Source organism: Melopsittacus undulatus, chromosome 2 (assembly GCF_012275295.1).
Source record: "Melopsittacus undulatus isolate bMelUnd1 chromosome 2, bMelUnd1.mat.Z, whole genome shotgun sequence".
Lineage (NCBI taxonomy): Eukaryota > Metazoa > Chordata > Aves > Psittaciformes > Psittaculidae > Melopsittacus > Melopsittacus undulatus.
The window spans coordinates 10,020,641-10,040,311 of NC_047528.1; the positions used below are offsets into that span (position 1 = coordinate 10,020,641).

The 19,671-nt window shown below is 35.4% G+C and overlaps 1 protein-coding gene across 1 annotated transcript in view; it reads left to right on the plus strand.

Annotated features, from left to right (window-relative positions):
- Nucleotides 1–618: 618 nt before the first annotated feature.
- The window catches only part of DEUP1 (deuterosome assembly protein 1), a 44,138-nt gene continuing 25,085 nt past the window's right edge, over nt 619–19,671 (plus strand). The window contains 5 exon segments of the mRNA XM_034060055.1: nt 619–662; nt 8,140–8,311; nt 9,661–9,756; nt 15,291–15,425; nt 17,903–18,016. Coding sequence (XP_033915946.1) covers nt 619–662; nt 8,140–8,311; nt 9,661–9,756; nt 15,291–15,425; nt 17,903–18,016 — 561 coding nt within the window.

A 19,671-nucleotide genomic window follows, 5' to 3' on the forward strand; every position in this document is an offset into this window, starting at 1 on the left:
CTGTTCTTGCATGCCAGGCTTGCCCCATGTCCTTGTGTACAGCTGGAGCCACATAACTGGAGTGGCCCCAGCAACAGCCTTGTTCTGATCTTTCTGCCAAGGTACTTGTGTATCTCAGTGTTCTGTCTGCTGAGTAAGGGAGTGAATCATCAATAGGAGTCAAAAATTGTGTTGGAGAGCAAGTATAGCCTGGGTATATGTTAATCGGGGTGTGTTGATGAATGCAGCCATAGGTCTATGACATATTTACATTTATGTATTGCAATGTGTCTTGGCGAATCACTGACATAACACAACCAAGGATGACCCAACACAGACTTCCCTGGATGGAAATCCAGGGTTATCCTCAAGCTAACACCACCTCTAGTATCTCAGTGCTGCAGAGTGCAAGAGCTGCTGACACTGAGCTGAGCTAACTTCAGAAGTTTCCATCTTGCGCATTCCAGCCTGTAATTAGAGCTACATTCCCCTGTTGTGTGCAGTGGAAGAATGACAGAAATTGAAAGGAAAGCATAGAGCTATCCAATATGCACTACTTGGCCATGTAAAAGCGTGCATTTAAGAATCTGAATTACATAAGTTTTGTTATTTGAACAGGTTAAAACAATGAAGAGTAACATGGAGCAGGACTTAGAAGTGTTTCAGGAACAAGCTGTCACTAAGTAAGTAATGACTTAGTGTCTGGGAGTTGAATATACAATGAGATTGAGTTATGAGGGTTTATTAAAAAATGTGAAACATAAAATATTACTGATTTTGGAAGCAAACATGATTATTTTTCAATTTCTTCTGCTGCTTTCTATGCAAACTAGAGAGATTAGTGATAATTAAGACAGCAAACCTTATTGCTTTAGGCAGTAATCTATTGACTGTTAGTTATTTATTTCTTTTATATATTCATAGCTGAACAAAAGGGGGAAAATGAAAGTTACGTGGGGTTTTATTAAGATGTTAAGAAATGTCATTTGAAACTGTTTTAAAAAATAGTTGAAGTTGCTGGGCTACAGCAGCTCTTAAGACATTCAAAAATCTTAAAACTAAGGCTATTGATTGCTTATATTGCACAGGTGAGAACCACAGAAGTTCTTCCTAATTATTAAGTGCATTTTTCATCACACCATGATCATCGCTTTTGACATAATCCAAGTTTACTTATTTTAGTGCTATCTAAAAAAACATTAGTACAGCACAAGATCTTTCTAAAGAAGTATAAAAATGGGTGAGATTTGATATAGGACCTCATTCCATCCAGACTGATCAAGGAACACAACAATATAAAAAGTACTTCTCCATATAAATAAAATATTTACCTATTATAATTTATTATAATTTGTAAATAAATTTATTACCCATTTTTCATATACAATAGTTTAATCTATCATTATTACCAAGAAGCAGTCCAAGGTAATATGACACATATTAAGTGTAAAGTATTTCATAAAATAGCAGAAATACATGTTCTATCACATTATTCTGGACCAAGAAAGTTTTAATATGATTTGAAAGTGTGCTCTGTTGTACTGAAGAACAATGTGTGCACTTCTCCTGATGGGAAAATATTGCTGCAGTAAAATATTATAAGCTGAACAATGTGTCCCTTTTTATGGCTCTAAGGGGCATTCTTTTTGTTAGTGATATGATTGGTAAATACAGTCATATAAAAACTTGAATTTAAAAAATAATCAAAAAATCAGTGTTCTTTGGGTACTATTTTAACACATCAGAAGCCAGTTTCAGGAGTTCAGATTCTGCCTTGCCTTTGTTGTAATTGACACATGGGAAATTTCAGGTTATTGCAGATGAATCTAGAAAGTGATTTGTCCCATCATAAACCAACTATTCTCAGTAGCTATTTATTTCCATGAACTGCAAAATGAACCTGGAAGAGTAGTTTGAAATACACATCTAATGGCAGGAGATATTCATTTCAGTCTATGCTGAGAGTATTCCAGAGATAATGCAGATAGCTTTACAATTTGGGAAGGTGGTTGAATAATGCTGGTGGAAATCATGACAATTACATCCCAGCTGCAAGAACTCATAAGTCACAAATTATCCACCCACAGCTGTGTGTGATTCTGTATGGCTGAAAATTATTAAATAAATTTGGTTTAATTCATGTAATGGAATTTTGGGATAGAAGATTTTAAAGGACTATTGTATCACAAGAGCTTCATGTATTTACTATTTTTAAAGTAGGGTTAAGAAGATAAAATGAATCAATATTGGTCTAGAAGCTGGGTTAAGGATCAAAAGCAAGTGAATGAACTATGTAAGATGGAAATCTTTGCTAGCATTGTTCTGCATAAGTTTTGTTTGTTTAGCCTAAAGATGACCATACATATTTTCCTATTTGTCAGCAAACCCAAGTAATAAGGGAGGAAGGCATGAAAGAAAGACTGACAGCATGAACCAAACATTTCTTAAAATGTCAGTTTATAAATTACAACTTTATTCTAAAGTGTATGGACAGTAATAATCTTTCTATGTCTATTGAGAAACAGTCAGAAAAATACAGATCTGTGCAGAACTCCAAATAAAAGGACAGATAAATAGAGCTAGAAAGGCCTAACTAGTGCAAAATCATTTGTGGTAAAGGCTCAGAGATGGCAAAACTTGTTATCTGGATTTTGGGTTGTCTAAATTTGGAAGCATTTAGATTTTACATTAAGATAAGCAGTCATTAATGACAGCAGAATATGAATAATTTCTATTTTCACCAGTATGGAGAGAGAATAAAAGAAGTCTAATAGCTTGCCTACGTCACTTTAAAATGAAGATATCTTTAAGTGTTTTGAGCTCTTTCAAAGTAAATGCAGCTAAGCAAAAAAGAGCTGCCAGTTGCTTAAGTACATGTCATTACTTCCATGTATGAAGAATCCATTTGTTTTATGCCTTCAGCGAAGTGGGAATGCTGAATGTATATGAGCAAAAGACCATAAGCATACTTCTTCACTTTATGGGAATACTTGTTCCTTTGTGTGTTTGTTTACCTGATGATGTATTAAACAGAATGTATCAGTTTTCCATATTTTACACTTTCCACATCCAGTGATCATAGAATCATAGAATGGTTTGGGCTGGAAGGGACCTTAAGATCACCTAGTTCCAACCCCCCTCCCTGTAATTAATAATTACAGCAGCTAGTAGTATCTCTATGCTAGTAGGTGAGGATAACTATCAAAGACATCCTTATGCAGATCTGTTTGTAATACTACAACCACAATACAGAGTAGTTCTGGTATTAGAACAGCAGCAGTAATTGACAGCTTCGGGTACAGCTTTCCTTTTTCAGCTGCAGCTGTACCTACAGGATCTAAGTAAGGAATTAGAGAGACAAGGTGAAGATAGACCAAGACGTTATTTTGGAAAGGATTTTTTCTTCAATGCTCCCTTTTATATGTTGGTGGTTCTATGTTTAGGAAGCATGCAAGAGCTGTTGAGAGAAAATTTTCTAGCCACAGCTGCAGGACTTGCTTTCTTCAGGATGGTCTGAAGGAGACAGGTGAAACTGAAGAGGGAAAGATGTCAGCCACGACATCTGAAAGGTTTATCTGAAAGGGTAACCCGATGATCCACGCTAGGAGTTGCATTTGCACTTGCATAATAATCTTTAGGTGATCCATGTGACATGTACTAAGGTGCCTGTTTCTGAAGGCTAAAATCAGATAGCTGAGTCATTGCTAGTGGTTCACCAAAGTATTGCCACCTGACATTGCATGAGGCAGGAAGGGCACATCCTTAGAGCAGTATCAAAGAAAAGGTAGTCTTGATGCATTGCCATTTCTGTTTTCAAAATCCCATTTTATATTCCACCCAGAGGGAATCAAAGCTTACTATATCATTAATGCTATTTTGAAATGAGTTTCAGGGCCTTGAAGGCGGGGCATTTTTGTTTTGTGATCTGTACATCACAGTGTAATACTTGCTTGCACTTTGGTTATTATTATTCTGTGACTCATATTAAGTTTTTAAGATGGCATCGCTAACAGTTTTAACATTAAAAAGATATTAAGATTTATATTTGCATTTAAAAAGCCTTTCCAAGCTTAGCATAATGGTGAAGTTTTAAGGCTTTGTTGATAAAAAAAGTTTTAAAGAATTTTACGATAGAAAATCATGTTGAGTTTTAATTATAATATTGTAAATCTATCAGATTTGCTCCATTTTCCTGTAGCAATTATCAAAACAAGCAACATGAACCACTTAAGAACAAAAAATATATTCATTAGACACCTATCTGTGCTAAGGAACTCTTTTTTTAGTGTAGTGCAGTCAGAAGTTGAGCATGCAGGGTATGAACACAACGTGTGTGAGACCAGTGCTTGACCCAGAGCATAGCCTACAGACAGGATTTCAGCATGGGCACGAGAAAGACAGATATTTGGAGAGCTGGCTTCACTGCTGCAATATGAAACATTACCAGAAAAGAAAGGAAGCATTTTCATGCTAGCATTTATATAAGATGGTGGCATCAACTACCAGGAGTAAAAGCACCTGCGTACATGAAGTCTTGGTTTGCACAGTCACTTAAAGTGAGGAGCGCGTTAGCTGGCTTACATGTTCCTCAGCACTGTGCTGGCAGCCTACTCAGCAGTTGAAGGCTCACTGACAAGAGGGATATTGCCTCTGAACACATGGCTCTGTGTTTGGTTAAGTGCAGTTCTGCTAAAGTAGTGCTCCTAATTGCTTGGCACATTCTCTTTTGTCCCCCAAAAACATATGCGAGATTGCAATGTTCGTGACACAAAATGACATTCTGTGCTAATTTGGGGTACTGAAAGCCTCTCCAACACTTCCTAGGATGGAGCAGATACAGGCACACTGCTGTGCTTTTTATCATTAACCCTTTCCTAGGTTTCTGCTTCATTATTCATATGCTGCATGGTCTTTTGTCTCTGTGTGACTGTCTCTATGGCAATTATTTCATAAAATAATAGCTATGCTCATTTTAAGGAAATAGCTATGCTCATTTTAATGAACCATTGTGCCATAGAGATATTAGAATGGCTGCAAACTGATTAGCAATCAGAAAGGTGCTTTATGTGCACACAGAGGTGCACAGAGGTGTGTACCATCAGCAGCCAAGAGAATACATAGCATTTAAGTTTTTATAAATGTAAGAACCAATTCAATTATAACCAGTGGCCATCACTTTTACCTTGGGGGAAAATGCCAGTGAGATAAGTAATATTATTAAAAGGAAAATGAGCATGTCATAACTCAAAATGATGTCACAGCATCCTGAGACTATTTTAAGTGAAGAAACTCATTTTACAGAAGGCTAAATTTATTATCATGAAAAGTAATAGGTTACAATACATTTTTTTTGCATCAGTTTAGCTATCAGGAGGGATAGTTAATACATTTATGAAAGAATACGATTGTTGGCTTTATCAATGGGGAATTCAGTATAGGCTTCTAATTAAAATCAAAAAGTAAGAAGAGACTTGAAAATTATGCAACAGTATGAGGAAATAGATATGTAGATTAAACTTCAGTAGTACAATGAATGTTGTGTAACCTGCTCTAGGTGGCCCTGCCTTGGCAGAGGGGTTGGACTGTATGATCTCCAAAGTTCCCTTTCAACCCTAATGACCCTATGATTCTGTGAATACACGATGACAAATGCAAAAAGTGAAGATAAAGCGGATGTACCACTGTCAGTGTACTAACAGTGTAAGTGGTTGAGATAAGGGTGAAAGAGTTGACAGTGGGGAAACAACACTGATTATATTTGTACCTTTATTTAGATATGGCAGTAATTGGATACACTAACCTCTAAATAGCTGCAAAGGGGAATATGCAGAAATTTGCACAAAAATCACATCATACCATTGATAAGAGTAATTTTAAGATTTTAAAGGGGAATATTCTTTTTCATGGCCAAGATGTGGTTGCAATGACTAAAGAACATGTGACAAAGATAAATGTATGTCTTCTACAAAAATTAATAAAGCTGTATATTAACGTAACATAAATAGAATCTCTTATTTAGAAAAAAATAGTAAAGCAATTAAAACTAGAACAGGTAAGGACAAAGTTATTAGAAAAGCTCTAAAAAAGAAATGAGAAAGAAGTTGAAAAGTTTAGCACCAGTTAACTCATTAGAACAGGATGTGCAGGTAAGGATTGTAAAACAGTTGTGTCGAAACTAAGTGTTTACAGAAAGTGAAATGAAAGATATGCTACCCCTCGAAAGTATAAAACTCAAGACATTAATCCACTGGTTAAAAACAGTCAGGGAAAGGTTTTCTTTTGCTCCAGTGAGATACGTGCTTGGCATAAAATTACCTACAGCCAACGCTCTGTGTATGACTTTTCTAAAACCAAATTAAGTTGATAAATGACATAAAGCAAGTGATACAGTAGTAAGTCTGCTAAAGACTGTTATCAGAAACATTGTCTGAACTAATTCTGATATAGAATTAGTATCTCAATTTAAGTAAACTGAGATTAAATTAAACTCTTCAGTGACTGAGAAATAACAGATTGGGTTTGGTGATGTGCAATTAATCACAGTGATACAAAATGAACTTGATTTTTTTTTTCAAAATGACTAGATGGATATAAAGTTTTATGGAAAATTTATGGGCTGCTATATGTAGTGAAGCAATTCGTTCAATAGCTAAGCATTCTTTGCAGCAGTCCAAAAGCACCTCTGAATGTTAATAGAATAAAATTCCCCTTCTTTATTTCATGGGGAGGAATTAGGCAAGAGTGTACATTGTCTCATATATCATTTTTCCCAAAATCTAGAATTCCAGGTTAATTCAATAAGAAGCAGTAAATCAGAAAAATAAAATGTCCAGGATCATTTCAGTAAACATTTTTAATTATGACATAAAAATAAAAAAATCAAACTGGAATTTTTCCCAGGAAGATGAACAGATCCATGGGTTCTAGAAAGAGCCTGACTTTTAAATAAATAATTTCAAATGTAAAATGCCAGCTGTAAATCTACAGGTTGAGAGAAGCTACCAGCTCATAAAACAATTGAGCTTAATTGGGCAATAAACTTCAGTAAAGAAATGTCATATACCGCAGAAAGACTGTATCATTTTGATGTGAAATTGTCATTTTCTGCAAATAAAATGTTCTAGAGAGTAGAAAGAAGCATCCAGAACCAAATTTTCCATAGTGTGTATCTTTCTTATTTCAATTTTTAAATTTCTATTCATCATCAAATGCAAAGTTGGTATCAAATGGATTTAGAATAAAGAAATTTCCATGCTAAAGTTCAGATACTTTGTATATATGGGCTAAATGGTATACTCAGCTGATTTAAACATTGCTTCACACTGTCCAGATAAAGGCAGTTTCTAATACAGCATAAATTCACCATACATCATTATTCTGCTACTTAGGACACATCATATTCCAAAAGCAACAGAGTAAGACATTGCCTATTATTGATAATGAAGTTGTAATGCAGGGGATGTATTCCAAATTTAACCTCAGAACTTTGGAAAAAAATAAAATGTATATGTTGCAGATATTATACAAATCTCTATGAAATCCACCACACAGTCCCCCAAAGAGAAGTTCTTTTTCAAAATGCACTTCTGTGCTTTGTAGTGGAATAAAACCTTATTATTATTATACAAATCACCTTGTTATGTAAGTTGATTTTCCACACACAAATGGGAAAAGAGTGGAAAGTTGGCCTAGCAATTAAGAATTGTGTTTCACTTTAAAGTTGGCTGTTTAATAACAAATTGCTTTCATCCTTATGTACTTTTACTGGGAAGTCCTGTGCCCAGTAGTAACTTAATATTCAGCTTCTCCTGCCCTTGTCCATTGAGGTTTGGGCCTGGATACTTTCAACTCAATTTACGCTTACTTCACAGTTCATCCCTGAAGGAGTAAAAGGATATCAAACAACATTTAAGCTAAACAAATAGTTCAGAATATGCTAAATATTCTGATTTTGACTTCAGGCAAACTTAAGATGGATGAAGTGAGATTCTACCTGCATTTGAAGGCATCATTTAATGTTTCCATTTCTTTCTTTCTGATATTGAAAAATAGTTATTTCCATTAGAATTAAAATAAAATATTAGAAATGTAACTAAAAAAATGCTTTTCTCCCTTATTCTTTATTTGAAAAAATAAATATATTTTTTTTTACATTATTAGAACTTCTGCATGTGAAACTGAACTTCCGGAACTAGTGCATCAAATTGATATTGTGGTAAACAGCAAGAAAGTGGAATGGGAAAGGAAGATGAAAGCTTTAGAAGCAAAGATGGATATCCAGAATCAAGAATTAGCAAGTGCCCAAAGCGAACTGGATCAAAAAGGTCAAGAGGTATTTGAGAATATCATATTCTATAAAGAAAGTATTTATTCTGGTGGTTAGTTAATAGCATGCTCTAAATGCTCTATAAGAAGAGGTGTTTGTTCTAGCATGTAAAAATACCAAACACCCTCTAAAGGTCACTAATTATCCTTAGTGTTATGCCTTAAAGTGTGCTTCTGTTCCAAAAAGTGATTGTAAAAATGTCACTGAAAGTCTCATATTCCTTCTGTTTCCCTAAAGACTAAATTGAATATCCTCAGTTTACCTGTAAAATGATAATGTGATGTTTTTTCTAAATGCCAACACTTCTAGTTTCGTCAAAAGTTTTAAATAGAAATGTACAGTTCAAAAAGTTTCAGAAAATTACATCTTTGTATTTCCTGTTTATACCTGATTTTTATTATTTTACATGATATACTGTCTTTGTATGATAATTTTATTATTAATAGTGAAGATTCAAATTGTATCACCACTTAGACTTGCTTATCAAACTGACAGCCCCAGTGTACCTGATGTTGTCCATACTTCACAGTTTTGTCTGCTGAATATTCATTCAGAAGCATCAGTAAATCCTAGCACAACATTCAGTTCTAGTTCAAGACATCTGAAGTTAGGTGTTTACAGTTGAGCATCATCCTGTGAACTAAGTGTCTGAACTGCCAGAAGGAGTTTTGAAAATGAAATAATTCTCCCTAATGAGCAATTAGGAACTTGCCCTTAGTCACTGCAGCCAAAGAAGCCAAGAGAATAATTCAGCTAATCCAGTCCTTAAAGCATCAATTTATTTGCCTGTATGGAGATGTTACCTGAAATATTTTTGCATATTCTACCTATCTTCCAGCTACTCTCACCTGAAAAATACAGATGTCATGTATGCTCTTTGTCATATTTCTCAGATCTCTGTGCAACTCAGGTAATTCAAGATATCTCAAATGGCGCTGTACTTAGGGAGCTGAAATGAGACTACAGTATCTCCCAATAATTTGGACATAACTAGTTGAAAGTCATTAATAGGGTTGTATAAGCCATTCAAGCAAAACTTGCTTAATGGAGCACAGCAGTTCCTTCATAAAGTTGGGTCAGAAAAACCGCATTAAATGGTCTTTCATGACAGACTCATACAGTATTATCATTAAGCATAAGCTGAGACTTTTTACTATAAAATCCCTAACTTGATTTTGACACAACCTGGGTTCGTGGTATCCAGTTTTATTATTAAGTTACTGAATGAGTATGTATTTTTAGCATCTATCTTTTAAGCATATGCCTGCTTTCAAAGTTTCAAATTACTAATCCAAAAATTACATACTTTGGAACACTTCAGAAAAGGTAAGTTTGAATACTTATTTTAACTGTAGGTGAGAATCCTTCAACAGAAACTGGAAGACTTACAGAAAACTAAATATGAAATGGCTCAGAATTATGAAATTCAGCTTCAAGCACTGAGATCTGAGGTAAGAAAACTGTCAATTTCATGATTTTATGATTGCGCTATACAGAACCTAATGCCTAATGGTATAGATGTACCTTTATGGATTTGGGAAAGATGAATCATGTCATATAAATGATAATGCATTCAGCTTCTTACTAGGCTCCAGTATCGTTTCTGTAGTGACACATCCAAATTCTTTTGATGGATTTTGATGTGATTGCAACATCTGTTATAAAGACAGGTACTTGATGTCCTGACCAATAAACCAAAACCTTGGTGAATGAATAAAATTTAATTAGATTCAGGTCAGTAAGATTCTGACGCACATTAGGAATATTTAGATTTAAACTGCTCTCATCATGTCTTTGCCACAAGTTTTTCTGGGTTTAGTTTGCCTGATTTACAGGGATTATTGATGTGGTCTGATAGCTCTCCATAAGGGAACACAGTATCAAAACTAGAGTAACTTGGATTATTAATGCTGGGAATTTGGTTTGGCCTTATTTATTTCAGAGTGCACTTGAAGCCCAGAAAGGTAACCATATTCTGAGCTGCATCAAAAGATACATGGCCAGCAGGTCAAGGGAGATGGATCTCCCCCTGTATTCCATGCTTATGAGACCCCACCTGGAGTGTTTTGTTTAGCTCTGGTGTGCTTAGCACAGGAAAGACACGGACCTGTGAGAGAAGGTCCAGAGGAGGGCCACAGAGATGATCAGGGGACTGGAGCATCTCTCCTATGATGAAAGGCTGAGAGAGTTGGGGCTGTTTAGCCTGGAGAAGAGAAGGCTCTGGGAAGACCTTTTTGCAGATTTCTTAGCAAACTTCAGTCTACTAACATACACAATTCTGCATTTTTTTTTGTTTTGTTTTTCCTGCTATTCTGCTGTTTCCTTCACTAGATTCTCCTACCAGGGATTTAGAGTTAAAATTAAAAATTCCCAGTCATCAAACTTACCATGGAATCATTGGATTGCATAAATTGGATATAATTATATTCATTTAGAGGTGATAACACTTACCACCCAAATCCATAAAATGAATAAATGTATAGCTTACTTTTAAGTGCATGTTCTCTTTATTTTTTTTTATATATGGAAATTGGTTTGGCAAACAGCTCTGTGTGTAAACCGTAAATGCTTTGGTTGTTATATAATTAACACTTTAAATTATTTTGCAAAGTACCTAGAAATAAAAGCTATTTTATAATTGACACAAATTACAGGAAAAGAAACAATATCTTAACATGATCACTGAGAAGATAAACACCATGCAATGAAAAACGGTGACTTTTTACATGGCAGTTGTAAAGTACTCTTAGCAAAGCAGAACTATCCTCCAAAATGCAGCAGATCTCTTTTCTCATCCTTTTTCACATTTGCTGAAATATTTTTCATTCAAGTTTTATTTATCATAAGCTAAAAATGGGTTTATGTTACCTGTTATTGCTCAGAACTTCACTGAAAGGGAACGTTTTGAAACTAAAACTTTCAAAATGTTGATTGTGAAGTTGTTCATTCCCTGTAAGTCCTTTCCTTGGGTCAGTACAATCTGTTTTCTCTGTGTTTTTTTTTACCTTGGGTCAGTACAATCTGTTTTCTCTGTGAACAATCTTATACCTCCTAGCTCACAAGCTTCTCTCTGTAAACCTAGTTATACTTCTTGCCAGGCTTCTTCATTTTACTCACCACTCAGACCACCTAACCTTTCTTCAAATTTCCTGATTGCTTCTTCTTTTATTGTTATGCAACAACTTTGTATTTCTAGCTCTTAAGTATACGCAACACTTTCCCAATCTATGTGTCCAAACATTTCCTTTCTATCAGTCATTCTGTTTATTTTACCAAAGGTTCCTGCACTGATGCCATTTGCATTTCTTTTTCCAATTCCCATTCGTCTCCTTTCACCATATCGTATTTCTTCATGAAATATCCATCCAGAAAAGTGCCTAAGTTAGGGGGCCTGCCTAGATTCTCTACGTGATGAACGGAAAACTTGCCTGTCAAAACAATTCCAATTCGTTCCAGAAAAATTCCTGTGACAGACAGTAGGTCTATTCTGCTCTGCTCCTCCAGCTTTTGCCACATCTCCTCATTCAGTTTCTTTTTAAAATTACAGTGCTGTGGTATCTACAAAAGAATAACTTCAGTTTCCCCGACTCTGAGCTGCACAAACTCATACCTAAAGTCTCAAGCTTCCCTGACAATACTAAATTTCCTTTGTCTCTTTTGGTTCTTACCCTCACTTGAAAGTTAGACCTCCTTCTCTGCTGTATAATCTCAAAAGCTGGTTTTGCGCAAATGGATGTGTTACTATCTACCAGTAACATTGTATTTTTCTCTGCAGATGTATTCTTAAAATCCTTCCCAATTTTCATTCCTTCCTAATTTTGGTAGAAATAGAATCTCTTTTTCTCACTCTCAGAATGCTAGTCTATTCAGAACAATTTTCTCTGTTACACTCTTGCTTCTGTGGTCCTCTGTGCTTTTCAACCTTGCTCGTCTTAAAAGCAGCTGTTTAATAACCAACATTCCCACTGAATTGATTGTGTGTCTCTTGAATGAACTAAAAACGGTGTTTTTCTTGTATTGGGGAGATAATTCCTGGTATCTAACCTGAAGTTCTTAGGGCTCACTGCTGCACTCATTCAAATATACAACACTTTCATAATTAAATAGCAAAAACTTTAGGGGTTTATCTTCATTACTTTTCTCCATATTTTTTTCAATATTAATCTTTGATAGTTATCTTTGATATCTTTGTTATCTTTGATATCTTTGTTAGCTATTCCACTTTTGAAAATGACAGAAATCCTTCAGCAAAAGAATAAGAATCCATTCTTGCTCTATGCACTTTGGCAACTAATTGCCTCACTTAGACATTTAAAAGCTAGATGGCTACATCTGAGCTAGCTCAGGCTTCCTTTAGTATCAAGGAAATAGACACCCCTAGAATATAATTCATGTCAGTTTATGACAAGAATTTCAGATAACTGAAATGACTAAGCTTTTGAAGGCAGCTTTTCTAATGCAGGGTAACTCAGGCTTTGGATGACTACTAAACGTAGATAAAGTCTTCTACCCCAAAGCTCACTAAAATGCCAAAACTCACTCGTGCTCTATGCAAAAAGAACAACTTGGATGTAATTTTTAAATCAAATATCTAGCATTAAATTGAAGGATTCTTGGGTTTTAGTCTAATTACTGGTCATTATAACATTCAGACAATAATGTGTGAAGTATCCTACTTTCTTTAATTCAATATTAAAATAATGATATATTCTGATTTTGGATATTCTGTTCCCTTTTGGACTGGTTTGCTGAAGTGCTGGATCCTGTATTTCCTTACCTTTTCACATAAAGTCTAATAACTTCATGTGTGTTTGCTCTTCCCAGGCACTTCACATATTCCATAATATTCAAGAGCAAAACTCCTGTTATTTGAAAAAGGATATATTTATTCCAAAGGTAATGAGTTCCATGTTGCTTAAACCTGGATACTCTGACCCATTTTAAACATTTTATTTCAACTGTGTTCTCTGGCAAGGTCAAATTCAAATATAGGCAGCTTCTCTGCAAGACTTTTGATACTGTTTTGAAGATGGTATCTCAACTCTGTAAGTACTTGTTACTGGATTTACATTCAGAAATTCAAAGTTGGGCAAATCTGTCCCTGGACCTCCTGTTGTGGTATCATGGATTAAACCCAGCTGGTAACTCAGCACCATGCAGCTGCTCACTCATTCCTCCCCACCCCACACACCAGAGGGATAGGGAAGACAAATGGAAGAGGATAAAATCCACAGGTTGATATAAGAACAGTTTAATATTGAAATAAATTAATATATAATAATAATAGAAATAATAATAATAATAGGAGAAAGCAAGGAAGAAAGCAAGGAAGAGGAATACAATTCAGGAAACCCAAGAGATGCACAACACAATTGCTCACTACCCACTGACTGATACCCAGCCTGATCCGAGCAGCGATCAGTCCCTTCCGGGTAACTCCCCCCTAGTTTATATACTCAGTATGACGTGCTTTCATTAGTTTGGGTCAGGTGTCCTGTCTCTGTTCCCTCCTGCCTTCTTGTGCCTCTCCTCACTGGCTTTTTGTGCTCCTCCTCACTGGCAGAGCATGAGAGACTGAAAAGTTCTTGATTTAGAGTTAAGTACTACCTAGTAACAACTAAAACATCGGTGTGTTATCAGCATTATTCTCAGACTAAATCCAAAACACAGCACTGTACCAGCTACTAGGAAGAAAATTAACTCCATCCCAGCCTCTCTATTTCATGAAACTTTGTAGTCTAGGGCAATCTATCTTCTGGTCATCTTTTCAATTCTTTTTTGTTGTTCCATAGTATGAGTTCCCAAAATCATCTCAAATGTCTCTAGGAAGTTTCCAGATGATTTTTAAACTCCAGTTTCTGTTCTGTATCTTCTCTGGACTACCCTGGCCATCTTTATTATCTGCAGAGATCTCAACTGCTCATTCCTGGTCTGTTTAATAGGATTCAATTCAATTTCCAATTCCTTCCTTGGAAGTGATTTCTTTTCCAGACAGTAGTTCACTTGAGCAGTTAACAAAACCATGAGATGTTATGGATTTTATTTGCTTAGTCAAATAACTGTATGTTAGAGTCAGAATTTTTAAGTCATATATACCTGAATGTAAAAGAACATAACAACATGATCGGTGTTCATAGTCGTCAGCTTTGAAAAGAACTCAACATTCTTCACAAAGTTGTTTCACTCAACATCCATCAAGACCGTACCTTTAGTGCTTCCTTTGTCAATACCCTTGATTTTCCTGTTTTTTGATTTCAAACCCAGATGTACACATCTCTACCAGTAAATGTCAGTTTGCTGTGTCAAGCCTGTTAATGGCCACAGTCCCTTTGCTTGTGCAGTATAGCTCACTGTTGATGAGACTGGCTGTTCTTCTGAAGAAGCTGGTACCTTCTGAAGAGAGTGGTACTTCTACTGGTCCCCTTCCTTCTCTGCCTCTGACTCCTTTGCCTCTGACTCCCAAGCCTCGCTTCCATGATAAGATCCATAGGCAGAACATAGTGTCTAATTCTCATAGACACTCTTTGGCACTTAATGATTCCAGAAGAATGCAATCATCACACATAAAACATTTCAACTATGTTCATGATACAAAACATTCAAGTTTAAAATGCATTAATGCTAATCCTTCATTCTGGGCAGTGAAGCACCCTTTAAAAATGTCAACACAAGATGGCAGTAAACAAGTATGGAACATTCCATATAGACGTATTGGAGGAAATGACACTGGGTAACAGTGCCATAAAGGACTTCAGAAGAAATAAGTAACTGTCAGATTAACCCATGTGAACAGTTAGCTAACATTCATATGAGAGCTTACTCTTGTTCATCTTTAATAAATAAACTTTATTGATTGACTCTTTGTTACACTGATTAAATATTTAGAATGCTGAAGCTGCAGTTGGGGATTATAGTTTAAGGAAAACTTTGGCTACATGGTCATTTTTGATAGATTCTGCATGTTCAACTCTGCTTTCATTTTTAGCTTTCAAAGTTGACACATAGCTATGAAAAGCTACGGTTACATCAGTTAAAACAAAAAAAGGTTGAAAGTAGACAAAAATGTGAGGGAAGGATAGAGACACCATCTGAACTGAGCAATTTATACAAGAAACTTCAGGTAAGAATACTTTGTTATTATATTCTAATCTTAATATGCTTTTAGAACTAATTTGTGGCTTACAGTTGTAAACTTAATTTCCTGATAATTGTACAAAAATTATATCATTTGCTTGCTCTGTCAAGAAAAGGCGCATAATTAATAATCAGGTTTTGTTCTTTTATTAAAGTTTTATTAGGTTTTTTAATAGTTCTATGAATTAATATAGATAATTTTCTTCATAAGTGTAATTATAAATTGATTTTATTTTTTCTTGGTTACTGGATATATTATCCTGGATTATATTATCCTGTACTGGATAATATAAGCTCTTGAGGCATGAGATCTTTTACATATGCAGGATACAGTCACGTAATTCCTACCATTAATTCAAATTTTATAGATCTCAGAACAACCTCAACCATGTAGGGCTAGATAAGACAGGATTGGAAAACTGTTTGTTACACACACCTCAATACGGGCTGGGGGATGAAGGGATTGAGAGTACCCCAGAGAAGGACTTGAGCATACTTGCCTGTCTTCTATGTTATTCCATAAGATACAGGACTAACCTCTGCAATCTTCAGGTGACTTTGCCTACATAACAGGACACATCCTAGACACATTCTAGCTTTACAGAATGTTGCTGTCTCTTCCACATGGAAGAGTCCTTACCATCAGAAGTGCTACTACACTTTGGACTGCAGCGCTGCTGCCAACATCTGCTAATATAAGAATAATAAATGGGTTATACATGTATCATTAACTAAATATATCACTACTGTGAAGCTCTCTGATCCAGCTAATTTGAGAATAACCTTCGTCAAAATTAAGATGTGACAATAATGTAACACAATGCTGTAATTTGATTAATTATGCAGTATGAAAAATGTGTGCTTGGAATATATTCAGCGAATTCTAGTAATTACCACGTTGAAAATCTACTAAGCTCAGCCATGCTTTAGTAGGGCCTTGAACCAGCAGTCCTTATTAAAGAGTCTGAAACTCCATTTGTATTGCATCTTATAAAAAGGGATGATGTTTATTGGTTTAAAATGCCAAAGCAGATAAAAGAGGATTTGTATTAATGTATCACAGAGCCATATGTTGGTTTGGGTTGGAAGGGACTTTAAAATCATCTGTTTCCAACCCCTCTGCCATGGGACACCGTCCACTAGATCAGATTGCTTCAAGCCCCATCCAACTTGACCTGAACACTGCCAGGGTTGGGGCAGCCACAGCTTCTCTAGGCAACCTGTGCCAGGGCCTCACCACCCTTGTAGTGAAGAATTTCTTCCTCTCTCAGATTAAAGCCATTCTTGTCTTATCCCTACATGCCCTTGTAAAAAATCCCTCTACAGATTTCCTACAGGTCCCCTTAGGCACTGGGAGCTGCTCTAAGATCTCCCCCAGAGCCTTCTCTACTTGAGGCTGAACAACGCCACCACTCTCAGCCTGTCTCCAAAGCAGAGGTGCTCCAGCCCTCAGAGAATTTGTGGCTTCCTCTGGACTCACTTGAGCAGGTCCATGTCCCTCTTGTGTTGGGTCTTCAGAGTTGAACTGAGTACTCCAGGTGGTGTCCCCTGTATGTTGGAAAGCAATCAATTTTGCTCTAGCAAATCGATTTAGGACATAAAATCTTATTTTCTTAATTTGGGAGATACGCCAGTATAGTACAATTGTAAAAAATCATCTATCATTTTGGAATCAACATTTCTATTTTGGAAAAGGAAGTTCTTATAACAGATTATAAGTATTTCAGTTTTCACTGTGTAAAACACTATAGTGTTAATTTGGTTAATTCTTCAAAATAAGAGAACAACTCTAGTAACTGGAGTTCTATGGGTTTTGTAGGATACTGCCTTTAGAGTCTATTTGTGAACATATAGGATCTGGTACAATTTAAGAGCAAATTCAAACACACTATTAATAGGGATATAAATGCAAATACAAACTCAGTACTAAATAGATCCGATATGATAGAATTTCTTTATCAAGTTTTTGCTTAAGCTAGGTGAACTTGGAACCAGAAGCAGCAGATTTAAAGAGATCAAGAAGTAAAACTTATTCACAGTAGCTGCTGTCCAATTTGGTAAAATAACCCTGTACATTAAAAGTTTGAGTTCCTGCTGATTACTCTACTTGACACTGATATAGTTTTAAAGTCACAGGAACTGCCCTCCACTAAAATGGGTGTATTATAGTCATAACTCCAAGATCTACAGCACTGGAAATCATTTAAAATATTTTATCGATTTTATACAATTACTAACATCCTTTGTTTTCCACATTAACAATCCTTAAGATGTTTTTTTTTCTAGTGGGGGTGACTGGATGGCTGCTTTATATAATTGTTCTTTTTTATTCCTTTCCAAAATTATGGAAAGATTATGTGTTAATTAAACAACTGGATTTTTCTTAGAACTATACAAATTGCAAAGTTATTTAGATCAAGATTTTCGCCCTGTATTTATTAGCTTTGTTTTGCTGTCTTCCAGGAATTTAAGGCAAAATCAAGAGAATGGGATAAGATGGGGACAATCTGCCAAAATTATCTTGATTATTTAGATGCTCAACAAAAATTATTGTCCAAGAAATGTAATTTATTTCAGGTAAAATTCTTATCTTCCTGCCTTAGGAAGAAAATGATCTGTTAGCTCAGCTATGATTATTTTGTGTTAATCTAAAAAAATCTGAACACCACTAAGCTTATAGTGAATCTGACAATACATGGATATACTGGTAGTGAATACATTGCTTTAGCCAAGTCAGGCCTTTAGGTAAGGCATGTTAATTTTTCCTTTTTAAATATAGTTTGGGAATAATTTTACCCTTTATGCTATTTACTAATATGCAATTAATTGTGATGAAAAGTTATTGAAAAGTATCTTACCAAATAAGAAGTGCATGCCATTGCTAGCTTGACTCAAATACAAAGTTCCCTCAAATCCAAGAAAGCCCTTTTTTTTAGGGTCATAACTATGTATTAATTGAGGTCCTTTCCAATCCTAACTATTCTATGATTCTATAATATCATTTATGCATTTATGCAAAAAATAGTTTCTATATGCTACTTCAAAATCACAACTTGGAGTTGTTTATTAGATCACTTACCTCTTTTTCATCATACTCTTCAGTTTGAAGTTATCATTCAGTTCTTGCCTGACTTCCTGATTCGTTTATACTTGCCAATTTTCTATTACTTTTTTTAGACAGCTTATTGATCTAGCATATTTTTAGTTTTTTAATCCACTCCAATGCAGAACAGAAAATTGATTTAATGATGTCTTGATGACCTATACTGCTCTAAAATAATATTAGAAAATAACTTACAAGTGAACTGGGCCACAAGACAGCTCAAAAATTAACTGAGGGGAAGCCAATTACGTTGCTGACTGGTAATCCTCTTTTCCACTGTTACCAAGATCATTGGATCTTAATCTAGTGAAACACTTTCTTAACAATTCCTAAGTGAATCTTAATGTTTCCAAGGATAGCAGTTAAGGTTTCGGTTTTGATGCTGAAAGCATTATATTGCATCTCTAACTTCCTTGCAAATGTGTTAAAAGAGCAAGACTTTGACTAGACCAAACTAGAGGGATGCATGTTGATTATTTACGTAGACAAGTCAAAGTACACTCACAGTGCTCATTCACATTTTTCTGTTGAGGCTTTCACTGATGTCAGCGAATTTTCTTTGAAGACAGTTTTCTTCACAACTGTAACATAATACTGACTATTAAACAGAAGCCTGATGGACTGTTACCACTTAACTGTTCTGAAAGCATTAACTGGTCCTGTATTGTTGTCTGAAATTCCTCTTTTCTGAGGTCTTTGATTTCCAGCTGGAGTGCCTTATATTTTTCACAGGATGTTTTAACATTTTGTATGTCAGACTCTGTATCTTGATGTCAAGGGGACCTTAATTTGTCAACTATGGAAGTGAAACTTACCTACAAATTTCTTTTGGCTTTCATTTGATATGCAGCCAGTGGTCAGTTCTACTTGGGTGTTCAGCCAACACAAATAATGGGAACATAATCAATTACATCAAAAACTGTCTAAAGCATGTCTTTTTTCAGTCCTTGTCAATGGCATACAGCATTTGTAACCCTATTTATTTTTAATACACATTTTCTTGCTCACTTGATCTCTGCATATGAAATATGGTTTCCAGGTTGTATTTTGTTATCATTTTTTTGGTGAATTCTCAGTCTTCTGAAAAATTACTGCTGCTTGTTAATGTCCCAGTAGAGGGATCTATGTG